This window comes from Zeugodacus cucurbitae, chromosome 6, assembly GCF_028554725.1.
Source record: "Zeugodacus cucurbitae isolate PBARC_wt_2022May chromosome 6, idZeuCucr1.2, whole genome shotgun sequence".
Classification (NCBI taxonomy): Eukaryota; Metazoa; Arthropoda; class Insecta; order Diptera; family Tephritidae; genus Zeugodacus; species Zeugodacus cucurbitae.
The window spans coordinates 35,612,390-35,635,558 of record NC_071671.1 but is presented as its reverse complement, the minus strand read 5'-3'; the positions used below and the strand labels follow the sequence as shown (position 1 = coordinate 35,635,558).

At 34.0% G+C, this 23,169-nt stretch overlaps 2 protein-coding genes across 5 annotated transcripts; one reads left to right on the top strand and one right to left on the bottom strand.

Moving 5' to 3' along the window:
• Positions 1-1,159: 1,159 nt before the first annotated feature.
• Positions 1,160-16,536, top strand: LOC105218990 (glycerol-3-phosphate dehydrogenase, mitochondrial). 4 transcript variants are annotated; one of them, XM_011194902.3, is made up of 10 exons: positions 1,160-1,304; positions 3,765-3,883; positions 3,947-4,213; positions 7,067-7,179; positions 11,870-12,033; positions 12,996-13,688; positions 13,737-14,149; positions 14,212-14,400; positions 16,133-16,234; positions 16,300-16,536. In XM_011194902.3, exons 2-10 carry the CDS (start codon positions 3,779-3,781, stop codon positions 16,432-16,434), a joined length of 2,181 nt encoding a protein of 726 aa, XP_011193204.1. In that variant the 5' UTR covers positions 1,160-1,304; positions 3,765-3,778; the 3' UTR covers positions 16,435-16,536. The 4 variants fall into 4 exon arrangements, with proteins under 4 accessions (XP_011193204.1, XP_011193203.1, XP_054088921.1 ...); XM_011194901.3 differs by having other exon boundaries at positions 1,255-1,402; XM_054232946.1 differs by lacking the exon at positions 1,160-1,304 and adding an exon at positions 1,498-1,516.
• A 1,935-nt stretch (positions 16,537-18,471) lies between these two features.
• Positions 18,472-20,195, bottom strand: LOC128922461 (putative nuclease HARBI1). The gene is made up of 4 exons (XM_054232948.1): positions 19,667-20,195; positions 19,168-19,606; positions 18,956-19,097; positions 18,472-18,901 (listed from the first exon to the last, which is right to left on the bottom strand). Exons 1-4 carry the CDS (start codon positions 19,678-19,680, stop codon positions 18,525-18,527), a joined length of 972 nt encoding a protein of 323 aa, XP_054088923.1. The 5' UTR covers positions 19,681-20,195; the 3' UTR covers positions 18,472-18,524.
• Positions 20,196-23,169: the final 2,974 nt, after the last annotated feature.

The following is a 23,169-nucleotide window of genomic DNA, read 5'->3' as shown; positions in this document are numbered from 1 at the left end:
ATCAATTTTGGATGGTAATTCTAAAATATAAGAAGGTTATGGCTTCCTAATAATAACAACAGCGACAAAAACCTTGGCAAACATCAAATCTCTAGAATCACATTTGAGTAGAATCTTAGAAGACAAGAATTATTTGAATGTTTTGCTATCAGCTATAGGCATTAGTATAAATATTTTCTGTATGGCTCTGAAGATTTTGAGAAAATAAAATTCAGATAAAGACAGCTCATTGAAGGATAAAATAATCAAATAAGTATGTATAAAGATAAAAACAAATTACTAAATAAAAAAATTAACGGAAAGACATTTGAATATTATTGTCAAATTTGTGTTCCACTTTGTACGTGCTTATTCGTTAATTGACAAAAGTCTGCAAAGTATCATCGATCATCAGTTGATTTCAAAGCTTTTCATAAATGTTCTTTAACATATCGCTCATTTACATGTATAGTGCCATAACTAAAAAAAAACGATTTTTGAGTTGAGCATGCAGAAATGTACGTTTCACCATCCATATTGTATAAAAATTTCATTCTGATACGTAGAAAAATAAACCGTGAAATAAGAATGTGCCGTTATTAAACTTGTTATGTTGCATTATTTCTTAACCACAACGACACATCTCAGTTGTGCCAGAATTAGGACCGTTTTTTTTTTCAGAAAGAGATATATTTTTTGGTTTAGTTGTTTTTTCAGAAAGGATGACATATTTTGTGTTAGAACGATATTTGTGAAAAGGAAATTACTCAATGACACATTTAACTTATGACGACGAAATTGATTAATATTTTTCATAAATAACGACATAGTTCAAAAGGGGTCACGTTTATGTCTACGGAAAAGCTGCAGTACACTCTGTTTAGTCCACTTACGCTCATCATTTTATTAAATATATTACATGTCACTGGTTTTTTCAATACACTTACGGTTTTTTCTATATTAGCTAAATAAGAGGCAATTGAAAACTTTAAACCACTCTCCTGAAAAATCGACTTTTTTGAGTTGTGACACTATTCGTGTAAATGAGCAATATTTATCTAAAAGCTTTTATAATGTGTATGAAAGGAATTTAATGTTTTTAATTGGTATTCGATAATGATGTTAAATGTTATTTTATTAGCTCTCTTCTGTAATCAAATGAAACCCTTAGATATCAACCTTTTACTCTAATCAACAACAGCAATATTAGGAACTGTTGGTAAATTCGTTTCTGTAAATTTTAGTTGCACAACCTCTGGTGAGTGGGAAGGTGCATAAATTGCAACAGCTTGCATTCTTCTAAACTGTGATTTCCACTTATAAAGGCAAATAATACTTTATATACTAGTAAATATAAACCTGATAGTGCATTATAACCAAATACATATATATATATATAAATAAATACAAAAATAGTTAAAAAGTGAGTGGTTACAATGTATATATAACACATGCGACAGTAAGTGTATTGTTCTGATGTAATGTCGCTATCCAAATTCTGACAAAATGTACTTCGCGGTTTATGTAATAATGTGAGGTTGGCACTTTTCGAAAATGTTGCAATTTATTTTGTTTTTATTCACCTTTTTGTACGTTTCTAATTATGTTAGATACGACATATTAGAGGTCAAAAAGCCGTTAACAATTGTCATGACAGTTCCATGTGAACAAAATGTATGTAGAAAACTCATACTAGTGACATATATTTGTACGCATGGATATACTATAAGCATATCTGTGTGAACATGTAATCATATGTATATATGTATGTACAATTGTACATTTATTTAATGCGTGAAGTGTTTGCTGCAAGTTCTGAGTGTTTCTATTTAATACACAATACTCTCAGAGAAATAAAAGTGTTTATCACTACAACATGCATATGTACTGATGAGACTTTTCTCTACAAGAGTGGTTTTGATCTACGTTTACTTAGCTCTGAAAGTGAATTGATCTCGCGCAAAAAAATGGGTCTTATACAATGGAAAGAATTAAAAGAGTTCTTGCCAGTCGAAATTTATTATTGCTTAGTGTACTTGTATATTCGGCATTTTAGTGTTTAAATTTGTATCACATGGTCGTAGTATGTTTAATGCGTGAAATCATAATAATATGTTAAGTCACTCAAACGTCAATGTGTTTCATTTAGAGCTATAAGTGTATATACAGACATACACATATGCATGGGAATGATATTGTGTTACAAAATCGGATATAAGATATTTTTCTACGAAATTCAAACCGCAAATATAGTGCAATAAAAATTATTCTATACTGAAAATAATGAATTTATAAAAAATATGTAATAAGATCTAGCGCACTCATTCACTACATACCGCTAATATACATAATTACATATGTATGTATCTGCAATACTTGTTTGAAACGACTATTTGCATGTAATAATTTTCATTCACGAAAAAACACATACCAATGATTAAGAATGCAAGTTTTTGTTTTAAAAGCGAGTCTTAAACTTTAAATACATTTAATTTAAGTCTATTCTTTTAATTTTGTAAAACTTTTTATTTCGATTTCTCTTAAAAATTCGATTTATATGAATTTGTACATCATACAGTTCCTGTGGCTTAATTGTGTGAGCACAAGTGTATGTATCTACAATACTTGTTTGAAACGACAATTTGCATGTAACAATTTTCAATTGGAATTTTTTTTAATCCCTACTGGGATGCAATCTTATCTAAATATATCACAAGTTGACAAATCTTTAAAGTGCAATGGAATACGAATGGAATGACTTGCATTTTTCGTGCAAAAATACATTTGTATATAGTATGTATATTTGTATGTACAAGCCTACGCAGAAAAAATTTCCCGGTCTTTGCTATGCTTGACCCGAAATTATATGAGCTTAAATTTTAGTAAAAAGCTCTCTTGGCAAAAATATGTATGTATTATCAACCATTAAGATTATGATAGGTCAGCGTACTTGGCAATTCGAAACTGTTTAGTTCATTTTAATATTATATGGCATACATTTTGATTATTTTAATTAAAAAAAATATATATCAATTTATATTAAAGAATTATGTGGAATTTGTATCAAGTAAAATATACATATACTTCATAAAATAAAATGAAAATATTTAATAATCGTGTAATTAAATTGCTGGTTTGTAAGTTCCGTATGATAATATATGTTATCTGATGTCAATGACAACAATAGTGTTTTTGTCCGTTTATGAGAATGTACATTCTATTTAAAATTTAAATTATTCTTCAATAGAATGAGTACAAAATGAATATATATTCATGTACTATGAACATAAATTCTAATGTAAATATGTGGTTTATTAATTCAAACAAATAAAAAATGATATTAACAAACAAGTATTTTAAGTATATTTATTAAGTATTTTATGAAAAAAGTCCAGTTAATCAATTGTATGTAATATATTCATACTGTAATAGAAAAATATTAAGTATTACTGTTTTATGAACATACATTTGTGTAAATATAATGGCGAAAAGCGGAAACTCTTAATTCTATAACACCTACTTGCCAATAGTGACATCTATCTGCAAACTTTACAACCAAATATAAAACTCAAGCATATTGTGTATCGCTGTTTTCGAGATGCGCATGAGCAGTATTGCTTGACAAAACTACGAAAGCATAATGAACACACAAAATAGATTGCGTTTAGTTTACTCTGTGTGTAGCTTTGTCAGTAAATCGGCAATGTGTAATCAATTTGTTTAGTCATAACATTAATTTTCTTAACTGTAGTCAAGTCTTAGTTGGAGTATTTTTCAATCTTCAGAATTTGCGGAAATCATGACATCACGCTTTTACAAATTCGGAGTGACTGCTTTGAGTGCTTGCATCGGTTCACTTGCTGCTACTTGGGTTTGCACAGACAGAAATAACTCTCCATATGTGGTAAGAAACGTAAATTAAAAAAATAAATTGTACTCAAAATCTCTGAGGCTTTTTCTGTTAAAGGTTCATAATGAAATTGTTAGACCACCAAAGAGAAAGCGTACTTTACCTCCACGCTCAGATCAGATAAAAAGTCTTCAGAGCGGAGAGGAATATGATGTCTTAATAATAGGAGGAGGAGCAACAGGAGCTGGCTGCGCATTGGACTCAGTTACTAGAGGTTTAAAAACGGCTCTTGTTGAAGCGGATGATTTCGCAAGCGGCACATCTTCTCGGTCTACGAAACTCATTCATGGAGGTGTTCGTTACTTACAGAAGGCTATACTTGGGGTAAGATTAGATTACTATATAGTCATTTAAGTTTTTTTTTTTAATAATAGTAGTTGGGATATGTGGAAATGTGAAGACCATTGTAATGGATAGTTGGTAGAAGAAAGTCATTTTTATTAATTAAACCCATCGAAACCTTTTTAAATGTATGTATGTATATCAACGTTATATTAAAAAAAAACTTAAATAACATTTAGTATAAAAAGTCTTTACGAATTTATTTCGTCAATCTGGTAAGGGATAGTGAATTGACGTTGAAAACATTACCATTAAGGTATATCCAAAGATAATAGTGTTCCCGAATTTTACATAATCAAATTTCGAATATCGACAGCAATAAAGTGCTAAAGTATGTAATAGAAAAAAGAATTCGTAAAATTATGGAATAATAAGATCTGAACATTTAACTAAGAAGGAATGTTGCTTTAATTTAGGTTTAAGTTACAAAATCAATTTAGATTTTGAAAACAAAAAAATTGTTGTTTTAAATACAGTGGGCATTGCACCGCTCACTTTTAGGTAAAATGTTTCATTTCCTGATAATATATGAATTCGGTGGAGACCTTGTTCTATTCCCCATAAATAAAGGGTGATTTTTTAAGAGCTTGATAACTTTTTAAAAAAAAAAAACGCATAAAATTTACTTTTTGAAGATAATTTCATTTAAATGTTGACCGCGGCTGCGTCTTAGGTGGTCCATTCGGAAAGTCCAATTTTGGGCAACTTTTTCGAGCATTTCGGCCGGAATAGCCCGAATTTCTTCGGAAATGTTGTCTTCCAAAGCTGGAATAGTTGCTGGCTTATTTCTGTAGACTTTAGACTTGACGTAGCCCCACAAAAAATAGTCTAAAGGCGTTAAATCGCATGATCTTGGTGGCCAACTTACGGGTCCATTTCTTGAGATGAATTGTTCTCCGAAGTTTTCCCTCAAAATGGCCATAGAATCGCGAGCTGTGTGGCATGTAGCGCCATCTTGTTGAAACCACATGTCAACCAAGTTCAGTTCTTCCATTTTTGGCAACAAAAAGTTTGTTAGCATCGAACGATAGCGATCGCCATTCACCGTAACGTTGCGTCCAACAGCATCTTTGAAAAAATACGGTCCAATGATTCCACCAGCGTACAAACCACACCAAACAGTGCATTTTTCGGGATGCATGGGCAGTTCTTGAACGGCTTCTGGTTGCTCTTCACCCCAAATGCGGCAATTTTGCTTATTTACGTAGCCATTCAACCAGAAATGAGCCTCATCGCTGAACAAAATTTGTCGATAAACACATTTCGAACCGAACACTGATTTTGGTAATAAAATTCAATGATTTGCAAGCGTTGCTCGTTAGTAAGTCTATTCATGATGAAATGTCAAAGCATACTGAGCATCTTTCTCTTTGACACCATGTCTGAAATCCCACGTGATCTGTCAAATACTAATGCATGAAAATCCTAACCTCAAAAAAATCACCCGTTATTTGAAACCCTCCGGTCGCTGTATAGTCTATTTTGCAACTTGGTTTGGCTAAAAATTTTTCTATACTATTATTTGACATCTCAACTCATAAACCAAGATTTTCTAAAATTTGAGCTGGATCAATGTAAAAAAAAAGTTGGTATCAAACTTATTACATTACATTATACAATTTTTAAGTTGTTATTTAAAAAAAATGACTATCAACATTCATTTCATATTCACAGTTTAAGGCATTTCTTTAGTGAATGTAAAATGTTAATACAGATTCAGAATATAAGAATATATTTAGTAACCTCATCTGAATTTATGTATATCCAAATAAGCTTTCGAACTTCCCGTTTTCTTTATGCCAAATACATACATACATATATTGGCCAATATGTAAAATATCAAACCAAATCTTGTTTAACGCATTATATAGGACGTATTGAGCACTCATATATTGATATATGGACCATATGATTATGATTTTATATTATATCCTAATAAAATTGGGTGAGAATTTTGTTCGAAAACGATTCATATGTTCCCGTAACTTACATATAAGAAATATAATTATTTCTTCTTCTTCTGGTAGACCCTGATATGATTAGTGAGTATGTTGATTCGTTCTCATGTATGCCATCCTCATCGGCAATGCTGGACCGATCCTTTTATCTTGTATAATCATTGCATTGTATTTGAATGAGCACCAAGCTTCTGAAGATTTCAAACGAAGCTCCCCCGCAGCCTACAAGCATAATCGAATATGCTCCTTAGTCCGCCCCGTTGTCATCCAAAATGTTTTTTTTTCGGTTTTTGTATTGTATTTTATATCTCCATTTAAGATTTATTAAATTTAAATAACAACGAAAATAGTCTTTCACGTCTTTTTGAACAATATACAAATTTATTTGGACAGCAATTTACATAATACAACAATTATAAATTTCCAAAGTAAAATACAATTGATGCTTCTGTGATACAAAATAGATAACGTTCATCTTAAAAATATGTAAACATCTGCAATAATTAGAGTAAATTTATATATGGCATAAAGCATTATCTATATAATTGCTTCTGTATCTACCCGCTGCTTATGTTGCATGTGTTTGTAGGAGTTAGGACGTACTGTTTTTACATCTGGCCATACTTTATCCATCGAATTCGGAATTTGCGTTAGCCATTCTATTAATGAAAATCTTTGCTTGTCTAACTCTAGTAGTTAGGGTCTAAAAACAAGCTTTCATAATAATTTCTTAATTGTGAATTGTAAATGAATAACAAGTACATATCTAAATTATTATTCCCTCCAATTTAAAAAATTTCGTAATATAAAATTAAAAATTGCAATGTGGTCCCGTTCGTTATATTAAAAATATGTTCTTAATCTTTTTAATTTTTAGCTTGACTTTGAACAGTATAGAATGGTAAAAGAAGCTCTTCAAGAACGGGCATCTATGCTGGAATCAGCTCCACATCTTGCTCATCCTTTACCAATAATGTTGCCTGTATATCAGTAAGTAATAGTCTGTAATAAGCTACTCACAATTACTTAGTTATTTCTTTTCTATATATGCATACTTACGTACAAAATGTACGGTAAGAAATTTTTATTTCCAATTGGCGCCCTAAAGCATTCTTTGAGTGTTGTTTTGTACACTTTTCCTTTCCAAACTACGAGACTCGCCCCTTTTCTTTTTGACAACTCGATGAGTAAGGACGTGCCTATACAACAAGATACGCTCTACATTGATGACACCTGGTGATCATTATCATTTTTTCATTATTAATCTTTCTAATTTCTTGCAATGAGTCTCGATTGAACATCCTGGAAAATATTGGAAGAGCGCGCAAATCGATGCTGAAAATCTACAACGAAATAAAGTGCGTCGCGGGAACACGTTAAGAGTATTCTCCACGACTTAGGGATTACACGATTAGCCACGTATAATCAAGTGGCAATCATAGCAACGAATGTGTCCATTGTCGTAAAATTAAAAATCGCCGTACCCTGCAGCAATTTACCAAACAGGATCTGAAAGCCGAAGTAGCAGCGCTCAGACAGCGTCGACCAACTACTCGCCACCCACGAAAATCGTCAGGAAATCATGACTCGCACGCCTCCAACGAAACATGCTGATATCACGCCAAATTTGGACGCAAAGCTCGTAAGTGCAGACAGCCGTACGCTTCCGCAATTATCAACCGACGCAAAATAGATCTGGTCAGCGAACTGTTTTTCAGAATCTGACAAAGTGTTCGACGTTCACTGAAGCATCCAAATCGGATACATGTTTAGAAGTTTATTATTGCCGACGTTTCTCAGGCTATTATAGGCACCGATCGATTAATTTTCCGCCGCACCACGATAAAAACAATGTGCTCGGTGAAATCAATTAGTACGCCAAATATTTCAACAATCAACGTAAATTTGCCATTATCGGATGTCCTACCAAGTTTAGCAGTTATAACTGGTCAACCTTCATTGGGATCAACAACAAAATCGATCGTTGTCCACCGCATCATTACGTCCGGACAACCCGTATTTAGCAGACCAGATTACCACCGGAAAAGCTTGTTGCCGCACGTCCAAAATTCGAGCTCTTATTGAAACTCGGCATATGTCGGCCGTCTATTAGCGACTGGATGAGCCTTCTACATATGGTACGCAAAGCAGATCGTTCTTGGAGACCTTGCGGTGACTACTGCGCTTTATACAGTCACGGTACCGGGAATGTACCCAATCCCGTTCCTGCACGACGCACATATTATCGGGTAAAACAATATTTTCAAAAATCGACTTACAGAAAGCCTACATACCGTTTTTGAAAAATCCGTTTCAATACCAAGCACCATCATTTGAGCTGACCCCGGGTAGCAAACGCAATGATCACTCACCTCTTGATCTACTATGACGACTTAGCCACCGATCAAGCGACAGACGAAGAGCTCCAAACCCTATCTCATTGGACAAGTAAAGCTTTCATTGAATCTAATTTCGTATGCTCTTCCTTCTAGCACAAAAAGGTATACTGTGATATTTCGACCGATCGTATCCGACCTTTCATCACCAAACGATTCCGGAAGCCGTACTTCAGGCAACCCAAAATATTTCGCATCCCGGTACACGTGCAACATGAAAGATGATTAGCGAACGTTTCACCTGGCTGAAAATTCATCGCGACAGCCGAAATTTTGCAAAACAATGTCTAAAATGTCAACGTAACAAGGTCAGCCGACACAATGTCACTCTGCTGCAACGCCGAACTTGCATGAGCGAACGCTTTGCCCATTTACACATCAATATCGTTGGACCATTTCCTATATCCGAAGGACAACGCTACTGTCTTACAGTAATCGACCGTTTTACCAGATGATCTGATGCTTTCCCAACTCCAGATAACACCGCTCCAACAGCAGCTAAGGAATTAATCAGTGGCTGGATATCGCTTTTTGGAAACCCCACCGACATAACTTCAGATCTAGGGACTCAATTTGCTTTTTCAACATTTGCATTCAATGTATCGACGTCAAACACTTACGAACTACGCCTTACCATCCACAAACCAACGGCATCGTCGAACGTTGGCACCGAACACTCAAATCAGCGATATTTTGTCACGACATGGAAAATTGGACAAATTTTCTTCCCATAATACCTTTTAGACTAGTCTTTGGAACGACCCTAAGTTTGCTATCCGAATTTTTTATCGACAGTCCTGCACCAGCTAGTGAGACTGAAATTGTATCTCAGTTGCGACATATAATGCGCGACCTTCGCCCGGTTAACACGTATTGGCATACAACTAAAAAAACATTTGTGCACTCAGATTTAAAGACGTCCGACTAGATCTTCATCCGCGACTTGTCGGTACGACCATCATTATCTCCGCCTTACAAAGTCACTCATTGTTATACAAAGTACTTCACCGTCGGCATTAACAACAAAGCAGTCAACATTTCTATCGACCGTTTGAAACCTGCATACATGGCCAGATCCCAACTAGGAGGAGAGTACTGTGGCAACACCGTCACTCATTTCGGAGTCATTATTATATTATAATTTTATTACGCATGGTAACTCTACCTGCCAATTTGACATTTTGCTTTGTACACTTCCTTTCCTTTAATGACAAATAACACTGCCGTTACAAGGGAAAGAAATTGCTTTCAAGTTGATCACACGAACTATTTGTCAAAATTGACATAAATTTAAAGCAATGACGTAGGCTGTAAGCTACTTGATATTCAATTATTGTTACAGAGATGCCGTCTAGAAAGCTGTTTTCATTTATCACCAAAATATATTCATAAGTCTTTATTTTTCAATTATTCTGTAGATACGTCGGAAGATTCATGTTCCATAAAATGTACTGTTTGTGTACAATTTCGTAAAAGTGAATCATTCACTTATTTCAACTTTATTCGTCATTAATTTAAAAATTTTAATACTTGTAATTTGAAAAATGCAGAACTCTACATTCATATCTTGTTCATCAACTTGAAACACTTCTTGCTCCCAACTACAAGCCAGTTGTCGCGTAGTCGTGCTGTTGTCAAAAAATCTGTGCCCATAAGAACGCGTGTATTTTAATATTTGACAGATGTCGCTCGTCGCTTGTCGTCTTCTATGTGTTCAGCACTTTAAGCGTACGTGTGATGTGAAGTCGGCACAATTGTGCCAAGCAGTGCCGACCACTGTCGTAGAGTATCGACGTACCTACAACAAGATACGCTCTGCATATGCATATGTATAACATAAACTGCTCGTGCAATATGATGAAACTTTATTACTTCTTGTTAAAATTTCATGAATGGGTTGAAAATGGGTAAAATCGATTATGTTCAAAACTACCAAAAATAATCTCACTGCATAAAGAAAAACGACGGAAGTATACATTTAAGCCGTAACAATAACCGTAGATACATGTACATTTCAATTTGAATAGTGGGTCTTGCCTTACCAACTCTCCAGGAGGACCTGGAATTTTTCTTGACAATAGTGTGCTCTTACCAAAAATGGATACCCAAATACCAATTATAGCTATCTTCGATCTTTCGGTTGACTAACGACGGTAGTGACATAATGTGACCCATAATGGTTTTCGTTTTTCTAGAAGACTTTGTGTATTATGCAGATGTCTGATAATTTGACCGATATGTTCCGTATAAATTCAGTCACAGGCATAGAGAATCTCATATTTCTTACAAAGTTAATGGTCCTATTGGCAGCTACCGCATTATGAATGTTATTAAAGCAAAATTTAATTCCGATATCGACATTGTATACCAAGTTCTATCAAAATTGTATGTACACTTGTATCGTATTCATTCTGATAAAAATAATGAGGAAAAAAAGTGCAATGTAATATAATGAAAGTGTTCCAATATGTTATGCGCAATTATAGAGTACATTTTATCGATGTAATTTATTTACAAACACTTGTTACTATATCTATATACATATATTATTCTTTTAATAAACATCTAGTTGGTTTTAGTGGTAATACTATTTCCAGGATTGGCCGGCCCATATAGACAAGTTAGACACTTAGACAAACATTAATAGAAGTAATATGTTTACATATGTACATAGGTCTTGACCAAATGTGGATAATTGTCAGATGAAAGACACGATCAGTTGAAACAAGCTACTAAAATGTTCGGATTTTCCAGCCATTATTGATCAGCTACTAACATCCATTTTTAACCATTGTAAAAAATATGAATCCCATTAACTCACTGTAGATTAACGGATATAGACGCAACATATTTATGCAACGAAGTACAACCCGCAGAATTGCTGATAACAGTACACCACTGGTGTTTTAAATTATATATTCATGTTCAAATGAATTATTAGATATCGTTCCAAATTTATTTACGGCAAAACGGGTGTTCTTAACACTTCCTGTGTCGGTAGTTGGTGGAGAGCGTAGTTTCTCTAAATTAAAACTTATCAAAACCAACCTGCGCTCTACATTGTCTCAAGAAAGACTGGAATTCTTGAAAATAAACTGACACAAACTCATAACATAATTTTAATTAAACTTTAACAATGCATATTTTATCTTAAACCAACTTAAAAAACGCATCATCGAAAAGATAAGATAAGGAAACGATTTTTATAATGGTATTATTTTAATAGAACGTCACATCAAAATCAAATTCTTTAATATTATTTTACCTACCAACATTTATTCCAGATGGTGGCAGGTTCCCTATTATTGGGTTGGCATCAAGTGTTATGATCTTGTTGCTGGTGATAGGAATGTCAAAAGTTCGTACTACCTTACAAAGAAAGATGCACTAGAACTTTTCCCAATGCTAAAGAAAGATAAACTATGTGGCGCTATTGTGTATTATGATGGTACGTATAAAATACCCAGTTTTTATCGCCTAAAAGTATATACATATTAATAAAGATGAATGAGAAAGTAAATAGTTCGACGACAATTATACTTATTTTACGTACATTTTAAAATAATTTAGAAATTATGAAACAGGAATTTGTGAACATAATTAAAACAAGCAAGGCAGGGCCACGTTGGTGATGTGTTTTTATAATAGAATGCCACTGTGCCAAAAATGGGAAAAATCGGGTCAATACTTCCCCCAGCCCCCATATACCACATATAAGGATTTTTAAACATCCGGTGCATTTTATACCGTATAATATATCGGTTAATATGTGAGATATCTTATGAAAATTAAGTAAACGTAAAATCTTGGAAAAATCGGGTCAATACTTCCCCCAGCCCCCATATACCACATATAAGGATTTTTAAACATCCGGTGCATTTTATACCGTATAATATATCGGTTAATATGTGAGATATCTTATGAAAATTAAGTAAACGTAAAATCTTGGATATAATGGTGCTTCGTGGCATAAATAGTTAAAATCGATCCGGGAATTAGCCCAGCTTCCATACACTATATAGCCTTATTTGCGTTATACTAGTGGTCTTTATTTCGAAAATAGGGACATTTGGTTTGTGAGCTTGAGGGCTTGTGTCTTCCTATCAGCGCTGAATACATACATAAATAATTTATCGAAAAGCTGGTAATAAATGGCTGTGACTATTTGTAATCAGCAACTTTAATTCATTTAATGATTGCAATAAATTCTTATTAGAAATTTTTGTCAAAATAAAACGGAAATGGTAATATTATACGAGTACAATGCAATATCGGTAATCGAAATTGATTTCACTTCAAATACAATGCAGTATTATGTATAACTTCAGATTGCAATCCAATTGATTGATTTTACAAAACTGATTTTTGTTATGTAGAAACAAAAAAGAATTAACTAATATGTACTTACAGGTCAGCAAGATGATGCAAGGATGTGCTTAGCTGTGGCTTTAACTGCCGCCCGACATGGTGCAACTGTTTGCAATCATGTGGAAGTTAAAGAACTACTGAAGAAAGAAGAAAATGGTAAAAAAGTGTTATGTGGAGCAAAGGTCAAAGATCATATATCTGGAAAAGAGTTTACAGTTAAAGCTAAGTGTATTATTAACGCAACTGGGCCATTTACTGATTTTATACGAAAAATGGACGATCCAAATGTAAAAACTATTTGCTGTCCAAGTTCAGGAGTACATATTGTGCTTCCTGGTTATTATAGCCCCGATCAAATGGGATTATTAGATCCTTCCACTTCGGATGGGCGTGTCATTTTTTTCCTACCATGGCAAAGACAAACCATCGCTGGTACTACCGACTTGCCGTGTGATATAACACATAATCCAAGCCCTACCGAAGACGAAATTCAATTTATCCTAAATGAAATAAAAAATTATTTAAATACGGATGTAGAGGTTCGCCGTGGTGACGTTTTGTCGGCTTGGAGCGGTATTAGGCCACTTGTCTCGGACCCAAATAAAGAAGATACGCAATCGTTGGCTAGAAATCACATTGTTCATGTGAGTCCATCGAATTTAGTTACTATTGCTGGTGGTAAATGGACTACATACAGAGCTATGGCAGAACACACCATTGATGCGGCAATCAAAGGTAACAAAAAAAGTCCATAAATTAATGTCTAATTTAAAAATTTTTTAGCTTGTAGTTTAAAGCCGGAACGACCGGAAGCTGTAACATCGTACTTGAAAATAGAAGGCGGACAGGGCTGGACACCTACTATGTACATTCGTTTAGTACAAGATTTTGGTCTAGAATGCGAGGTAGCCCAACATTTAGCGAAGTCTTATGGTGACAGAGCATTTGCTGTTTCTAAAATGGCATCATTAACTGGAAAGCGTTGGCCAATCATTGGAAATCGTGTTCATCCAGAATTCCCTTATATAGACGCTGAAATACGATATGGCGTTCGCGAATACGCTTGCACCGCGGTAGATATGATAGCACGACGACTACGTTTAGCGTTTTTAAACGTGCAGGCAGCTTCAGAAGCACTACCAGTCATTGTTGACTTAATGGGAGAAGAACTTCACTGGTCAAAAGAGGAAAAGGAGGCAAATACAAATTGAAATAACTGATATCCGATAAATAGCTTGTTACCTTTATCTAATTACAGAAACAATTAAAGCAGGCTAATGAGTTTTTAGCTCATGAAATGGGCCAAATGGTAAATAGAACATCGAAGGAAAGAATTCCAATAAAACTGTCCAAAGACGAAATTCAAACGTATGTTAAACGCTTTCAACTCATTGATAAGGATAAGAAAGGCTACGTTTCCATCAACGATATTCGACGAGCTCTTAAGGTACGAAGAGATAATAACCTATTAACGAATACATATTTTTATACTCTCGCAGCATGTGGCCTTAAACTAAACGAGTTAGATATAGGGTTATGTATAGCAAACTGATCAGGGTTCAGAAACTTGTTGCATATGTTTCTAGGCTCCCTGATGCGGTTTATAGTGCCATCAGCACCCAATTTTTGAAACCTTAGGTAGCCGAGTCTTTTGCTCATTCAGCCTTTAGTCGTAGGAGAGAACTGTGTATGTATTGATTACCATCGAAATTCTGTCAACACATGTAGTTTGGGATATTCGCGACGTGGAAAAATATTTTACTCGTTGTTTTTACCACAATATTCAATAAGTACCTAGTACGTAATTTTTATACTCTCGCAACAAAGTTGCTAGCAACAAAGTTGCCACGAGAGTATTATAGTTTTGTCCACATAACGGTTGGTTGTAAGTCCTAAAACTAAACGAGTTAGATTTAGGGTTATATATATCAAAATGATCAGGGTGACGAGAAAAGTTCAAATCCGGATGTCTGTCTGTCCGTCCGTCTGTCCGTCCGTCCGTGCAAGCTGTAACTTGAGTAAAAATTGAGATATCTTGATGCAACTTGGAACACGTATTCCTTGGCACCATAAGAAGGTTAAGTTCGAAAATGGGCGTAATCGGACCACTGCCACGCCCACAAAATGGCGAAAACCGAAAACACTTAAAGTGCCATAACTAAGCTATAAATAAAGCTATGGAAGTAAAATTTGGTATGAAGGATCGAACTATGAAGGGGCATATGTGAATGTAATTTTTTTGGGGAAGTGGGCGTGGCTCCGCCCCCTACTAAGTTTTTTGTACATATCTCGCAAACTACTAAAGCTATATCAAGGAAACTTTCTAGAGTCGTTTATTTTAAGTACTACCTTATACAGTCCAAAAATGGAGGAAATCGGATAATAACCACGCCCACCTCCCATACAAAGGTTAGGTTGAAAACTACTAAAAGTGGGTTAACTCACTAACGATAAATGCCAGAAACACTAAATTTCACATAAAAAATGGCAGATGGAAGCTACACTCATATTTTTTTGCAAAATGGAAAATGGGTGTGGCATCGCCCACTTATGGGTCAAAAACCATATCTCAGGAACTACTCGACCGATTTCAATGAAACTTGGTTTGTAATAGTTTCCTTACATTCCAATGATATGTTGTGAAAATAGGCCAAATCGCTTCACAACCACGCCTACTTCCTATATAAGATATCGATGCAGAACTTTGCACAAATACTACGTTTATAGTGTGGCAGCCCCATTCTAAAAATCACCGAAATCGGACCATAGGTTTTCAAGGCCACATATATCGAACATTAGGACCTCGGTGCTTCTAACCTAATATTAGGGTTTCCAACTTTCAATGGACTTTATACAATATATATGACGAATATGTGGGTCAAATTGTGTATTATATTAATAAAGTTAAATAAATAAATTGCGAGAGTATAAAATGTTCGATTACATCCGAACTTAGCCCTTCCTTATTTGTTTGTCTTATTTCTCATCACCGACACTTTTTGATTTGTTGCACTTCTGATGAAGCGCAGCTAGTTAGTTCATTAACATTCTAATTATGGTCTAATTTTTTCACAAAAATTAATTGGGACGTTGATAAATTTACACTGGATTTTATTTATTTTTGTATAATATATGTATGTGATTTAATCTGCTCAAATAATTTTTTTCTTAATTTGCAGAGTTTTGGAGATGCTGATGTTTCGGGAGAGCAACTTCATGAAATACTTAGAGAGATTGATACTAATATGAATGGACAAGTTGAACTTGATGAATATTTACAGGTAAAAGTCTTATATGTACATAAATATTGCGGGAGTTATAATGTATTACTAAAATACCTTTGCAGATGATGTCGGCAATAAAAACTGGAGATGTTGCATACTCGCGTTTTGCTAGAATGGCTGAATTGGAGGAACAAAAGCATGAGGCTGCTCAACTTAAGCAAAAAATTAGCGTTGATCGTTCAGGTGGTGGACTATAAACAACACATTTTCGGTTTCAAACGTTTTGAATTTATTAAATTTGTTTATTAAATGTTAATCGATAAAAAATTTTAAAATATATTTTCAGTAATTCGCTTATACAGATAGGGATTTATTATGAAGTAAGTTACATATGTTGAGGAAATCAGCGATCACTAACCATTAATCTACATTAACAATGTAAATAAAATCCAAAAATAATCATAAATTTTTAACTAATTATTAATAATTATTATTTTTTCATTACAATTTCCTTTCAAATCCGACCAAAATCATTTACAGTATCATAATTAAATTTTTTGTAGCTCCACCAATTTCTGCTGAAATTAATATCCTGATGAATAAGTTGAAAATTTAAAATCCGTTCAGAACCACCTACTTCATATATGAAATACATTGTCTTTGATACAAATAGTAGATCTGGTAAAAATAAATAAATTATTTTTCCAATAGATGGCTTTAGTAATATGCATCATGGTAAAAGAGTGTAGCATTAGAGGGCCATTACACCACACAAAATCATTGCGCAATACGAGACTTGTGCAAGTCAATATTGTGCTAATTACTACACAATAAAACTGCGCAAAAATCTTTTCAAGTAAGCGTGTCTCGCGTTTAGATGGGCTCGGATTGTGATTGTGATTTGTATATTTTGATAGCGTCGGCTTTAAAATAAAAAAGATATATAAACAAGTAAGGAAGGGCTAAATTCGGGTGTAACCGAATATTTTATACTCTCGCAAGTTATGTATTTAATTTTATTAATATAACACACAATTTTACCCACATATTCGTCATACATATATTGGGCCTAATCATTGAATCCGTTTCGATCGAAAAATGGTTCGATTCGATCGAAAAATTTTACATGGGAATCATTGAATCCGTATCGATAGTCACATTTTCGATCGAATTGAACTTAGTTACCGACGCGATAAAATGCTTTCCGCGGCACATAGATGTCACTAATTTCGGAATCATTGATACCGCAATATCGAAAATTTGCATCGAAATCAATCCGTTGGTGAGTGTGTTGCGGAAATTTTAAAGAAATGGAAAATTTGTAAGTATTTATATAAAAAATTGTTAATGACGCATTTAATTATGTTTTACATTGAAATTTTAGAGATAAGAGACAAAAACACACTAATAAAACACAATTTGAAGTGTTAGTAAATGAAATGAAGTTACACCCCGACATAGCGAAAGGATTTTCGCAGAGAGCACCAGGCGATTTGAATAGTTTTTGGGAAGAAATATCAAATAAACTGAACGCTTTAGGTCCTCCAATCAAGGACAGAACTGGATGGCAGAAGGTATGAAAAATCATAATTTGTAAATTATCGGCTATTAAACTTCTTTCTTAACCTATAACTTGGTTTGGACAGATTTTAAGTTTGCAACAAAGAAAAAAATGGTAAAAAATGCAAAACACATTTCTGGAACAGGTGGTGGGCCCTTCAGCCAAGTTTCTTTAAGTTCACTTGAAGAGGAGGTGAGTGTTATACTGACACTCAATACATCAGTGAAGGGCTTAAAAGGCATTAACAGTTTTGGATGCTTACCACTCACTTCAATAGAAAATATCCCTGATGAGATTCCTACAACAAGTAGTGCTAGCAAGAGACCAGTTGAGTCAATTTTTTCCCAGCCTGACATTGAATTGGTTGAACCTACATCACATATGACTCCTGGTCAGGCAATAGAATCTAATGTGGATGCCGATATTTTCTGTACTCCACATAAAAAGAACAAAACAAACAAGATGGATCTTCTTACAGAACAAATAACGATCCAAAAAAAAATGGAGACAAATATTTCAAAACTGCAGGACACGCTTGTGAAACATCAAAAAGAATATATTAAAGAACAGTCCGACACAAATAGGTGGCTTAGAAAACTTAATGAAACTGAAAAGGATAAATTAAAGGAAATGAAGCGACATAATTCCGTCATGGAAAAAATAGCAATAGATAAATTAGAAACCAAAGAGAAAATTTTAGAACTAGAACTTGAACATTTAAATAAGCCATAAGTTTTTGGGAACTAACAAAACATTTCGTTTTAATGAATTTTTATGTTTTTTAACTTAGTCTAATAAACTATCTCTTATTCTACTTGCTTCGTCGGTGGGCATATCATCTAAATCATTGTCATCATCGATGGAATATTCATTTTCAGTTGTATCCAGGTATGGCTCATTAAAAGTTTCGTTAGAATTAAAATTCAAACGAATATTATGCAATGCACAGCAGAAATTAACAATACGCGCTGCTTTAAATGGCTCGTAATGTAGACCTCGTTCACTGCAAAGGCAACGAAATACAGATTTTAATAAACCTATTGTTTTCTCAACAATTATTCGGCCTTTAGCATGACGCGTATTAAATCTTCTTTTTCTAAGGCATGTGATTGGTTCTCTAAATGGAGTTATAAGCCACGGTTGAAGAGGGTATCCTTTGTCACCTGTAATGAGTATATTTTTATTAGTTGATGGTATTTTTATCAATGGATTCTCACCTAATATTAAATTTGCATTTCCTCTCCGATAATTGGTAGCGCTGATAGATTTCATGTCACTCAAATCCCATATATGAGAATCGTGACTACTGCCTGGATATTTAGCACATACGTAACGTATTTGCATTTTGTGGTCGCACACCTACGTATATATGTACATTCAAAAAAGCGAATATAAACACTTAGTTAAAAGATAATTATAAAAGCCTCACAATCATAACGTTCAGACTTGAGAATCCTTTGCGGTTATAATAGAGATGTTTATCTCCTTTTGGAGCCATTATCTTTATGTGAGTTCCATCAACTGCCATTGTCACGCCTGGAATTTTTGATTTGACAAAAAAAAAGGTTTTTGATTCCAATTCTTCGCTGTCAGTCATGTAAATAGAAATCCACCTCGAACATAGCCTGTACTCAAGACAGTTAAGAACTTCTTCCAATATTCCACAGAATGTCGATTGGGCCACATTTATATTGAAGTCCTTTCCAATGCAATGCTGATAGTTGCCTGTGGCAAAGAAACGTAGACATGCAGCAAGCTTTAATTTCGGAGAAAGAGAACCTTGTCTCTTATCATTTCCACATACATTTTCGTATTCCCTTAAAATATATGTAAATGCTCTTTTGTTGACGCGAAAATTTTTGATGAAACTGTAAATACGTATACATATAAATGAAGTTATGTATTCCTTTTTTAGCTTAAATCCTTACTTAAAATCATCCATTTCCAATATGTCTTTTGAACTATTTCTTAAATTTCTGCGCTCACGACGAATTTTTACACAATTTTCATTTTCACTATCACTATCACTTAAATTTAACGCGATTGTATCCAAAGTGTATTCAACAAAGTGAACTAAGTATTTGACACACCCGCTTTTGACAATAAAATAGTAAACAATACATGTATTTGTTTACATTAACCCGTCTTTTTTAACTTTAACAATATAATATATATTGATAAAATTGTTTGCAATTTGTCAGTTGGAGCACAAAACCTTAGTAAATTGCTTCCATGAGTTGTTTTGCCTAAGCAGAAAGTATTCGGCATTTTCTTTTATTCATTTAAAAAATATTATTTTTTGGTTTAAAATTTGTTTACTTTTGAATTTCAAAATTTGAATTTTTGAATAAATGTATGGGTTAAATCAATGGCAACAAACATGTCACATTCGGGTAAAAAATTGTGATATGTCATATACCTGGTTCACTTTGTTGAATACACTTTGATTGTATCCATTTCAAATATTTATATAAATGAAATAAAAATTCCAGACAATTTAATTTTTCAAACCTGTCAAACTTACAGTCGACAATGAAGTTTGACATTTTTATTTTGTGGTAAAGTAATTTTCGATCGTAAATACTTATCGAATCGAAATCGAATTCGCTGCGGATTCAATGATTAGGCCCATTATATATGGTATTAGGTCCATTGAAAGTTGGAAACCCTAATATTAGATATATGGGAGTTAGGTGAAGTTATTTCACTCATTTTTGGCACGGAGAAATATAAGAAAAATATTCCTTCTCAATTTCTTCACAATATTTGAGAGACTGTCCTATATTTTTGGTAAAAAAAAATAAAATGCACTGAGGTCCTGATGTTCAATATATGATTTCGACGATTTTTAGAAAAGCGATGCCACACTATAAATGCAGTATTTATGTAAAGTTATGTTCCGATATGTTCACTAGTGCTTACTTTATATATTGTAAAGTAAACGATTCAGATCTTCTTAGAAGTTCTGGTATATAGGTTGTGAACCGATTTGGCCTTTTTTCAAAACATATCTTTGGAATGTAAGGAAAACATTAAAAACTAAACATTGAAATTTGTCGAGTAGTTTACGAAATATGGTTTTTGACCCATAAGTGGGCGGAGCCACACCCATTTAAAATTTTGTATACCAATTTGAGTACAGCTCTTCCGTACCTTCTTTATAATGAAATTTAAGGTATCTGGTGTTTTCCCTTACTGAATTAAAGCATTTTGAGTAGTTTTGAACATAACCTTTGTATGGGAGATAGGTGTGGTTATAAACCGATTTCCTCCATTTTTGGACTGTATAAAGTGCCTTGGAGACGTCAAACACTTTAAGTGTGTTGGTGTCGTCGGCTACACGTACGCTACACCGACTTGTTGTCGGCTGTGTTTGATGAAAATCAAAATTTTTTGATATTTCTATTTGACGGACGATAATTTGCCGGTTTTCGCCATTTTGTAGGCGTGGCCGTGATCCGATTTTGCCCATCTTCGAAAGCAACTTTCCTATGGACAAGAAACACGTGTACCAAAATATTTAATTTTTTCTCAAGTTACAGCTTGCACATACGGACGGTCGGACAGACATCCGGATTTGAACTCCACTCTTCCCCTGATCACTGTATAACCCTATATCTATATCCTTTTGGGTGTTACTAACAACCGTTATGTGAACAGAACTATTATACTCTGTTAGCAACTTTGTTGCGAGAATATAAAAAGGAGTTTGGTGTGATGAGTTTTTAAAAAAAAGATATCAAAATAATTAAAGAACTTGAGCTAAATTCGAAAAAAATTGGAAAACTTCCAACGCATTGATGAATTCATTTAAGAACTTTTAATTAAAGAAACTCCCTTAATACAAAGCAAAATATTATTTTAAGGGAGTCTATATCTCCTACAATACGGTTATCGCTTACATTGCGATTGCTAGCCAGTGGAAGTACTTTTGAGGATTTAAAGTTTTTAACAGTAATTGCACCTCAAACAATTTGTGTCATTGTTATAGAAACTTGTGTAAGGTATTATTAAGAAATAATTTTGCTTAAAAAATTGTGATGTAAATATTACTCTGCTTATAGTTGCCGGAAAACGAGAATGAATGGAAAACAGAAGCCAATGAAATTCATTGGGTCAAGGTGGAATTTTCCTCAATGTATTGGAGAAATCGATGGGAAACATCAGCATATCAAAACCCCCAGGAACTGGATCGACTTTTTATAATTATTGATGTAATTTTATAAAGATAACAGAATTCGACCCATATATTGGGTATAAAGTTCAACCTTCACCACCAAGATACAATGTATCGAAGACTATACGGTCACTTAATTTAATATTACTTATAATTAAGTATATGGGATCTGGGGGAAGTTATGACCCGATTTTTACCATTTCAGATACAGAGAGAAACTGTTATAAGAAAAAAATTCAGAGGGAATGAATTACATTAAAATATCTGAGGGATTTACCTAAGTATATTTTCGGGGAAAAATTACCCTTAGGCACTGAGTTCTTCATGTTCGATATCAGGGGCCTTGAAAAGTCATGGTTCGATTTTGACAATTTTTTCACAAGTTTGTGTAAAGTTTTATTTCGCTATCTTCATTGGTTCCTAATGTATATATTATAAAGTGAAGGAATAAGATGAAATTCAAAATGAGTTATATGGGAAGTTGTCGTGGTTGTAAACCAATTTCGTCCATTTTTCACACGTATCATCAGGGTGTCAAGAAAATATTATATATCGAATTTCATTGAAATTTGTCTAGTAGTTCCTGAGATATGGTTTTTGACCCATAAGTGGGCGATGCCACGCCCATTTTTCATTTTGCAAAAAAATCTCAGTGCAGCTTCCTTCTGCCATTTCTTATGTAAAATTTGGTGTTTCTGACGTTTTTCGTTAGTGAGTTAACGCACTTTTAGTAATTTTCAACCTAACCTTTGTATGGGAGGTGGGCGTGGTTATTATCCGATTTCTTTCATTTTTGGACTGTATAAGGAAATGGCTAAAATAAACGACTGCAGAAAGTTTGGTTTATATAGCTCTATTGGTTTGCGAGATATGTACAAAAAACTTAGTAGGGGGCGGGGCCACGCCCACTTCCACAAAAAAAATAGATCCAAATATGCCCCTTCATAGTGCGATCCTGTGTTCCAAATTTTATTTTAATAACTTTATTTATGGCTTAGTTATGACACTTTATGTGTTTTTGGTTTTCGCCATTTTGTGGGCGTGACAATGGTCCGATTTTGGTGGTTCGAAAGCAACCCTCTCACTGCCCCAAGGAACATATGTTCCAAGTTTCATTAAGATATCTTAATTTTTACTCAAGTTACAGCTTGCACAGACGGACAGACGGACGGACGTACAGACATCCGGACTTCGAATCTACTCGTCACCCTGATAACTTTGGTATATATGACTGTATATCTAACTCGACTAGTT

Bases quoted from the DNA above. Each gene is read 5' to 3' on its own strand.
- LOC105218990 (XM_011194902.3), top strand. From the start codon at position 3,779: ATGACATCACGCTTTTACAAATTCGGAGTGACTGCTTTGAGTGCTTGC. The intron at 7,180-11,869 runs GTAAGTAATAGT...CATTTATTCCAG, and splicing joins ATAATGTTGCCTGTATATCA to ATGGTGGCAGGTTCCCTATT. The intron at 13,689-13,736 runs GTAACAAAAAAA...AAAATTTTTTAG, and splicing joins CATTGATGCGGCAATCAAAG to CTTGTAGTTTAAAGCCGGAA.
- LOC128922461 (XM_054232948.1), bottom strand. The intron at 19,098-19,167 runs GTGAGGCTTTTA...ATATATACGTAG, and splicing joins CAAGTCTGAACGTTATGATT to GTGTGCGACCACAAAATGCA. The intron at 18,902-18,955 runs GTGAGAATCCAT...TACTCATTACAG, and splicing joins AAATGCAAATTTAATATTAG to GTGACAAAGGATACCCTCTT.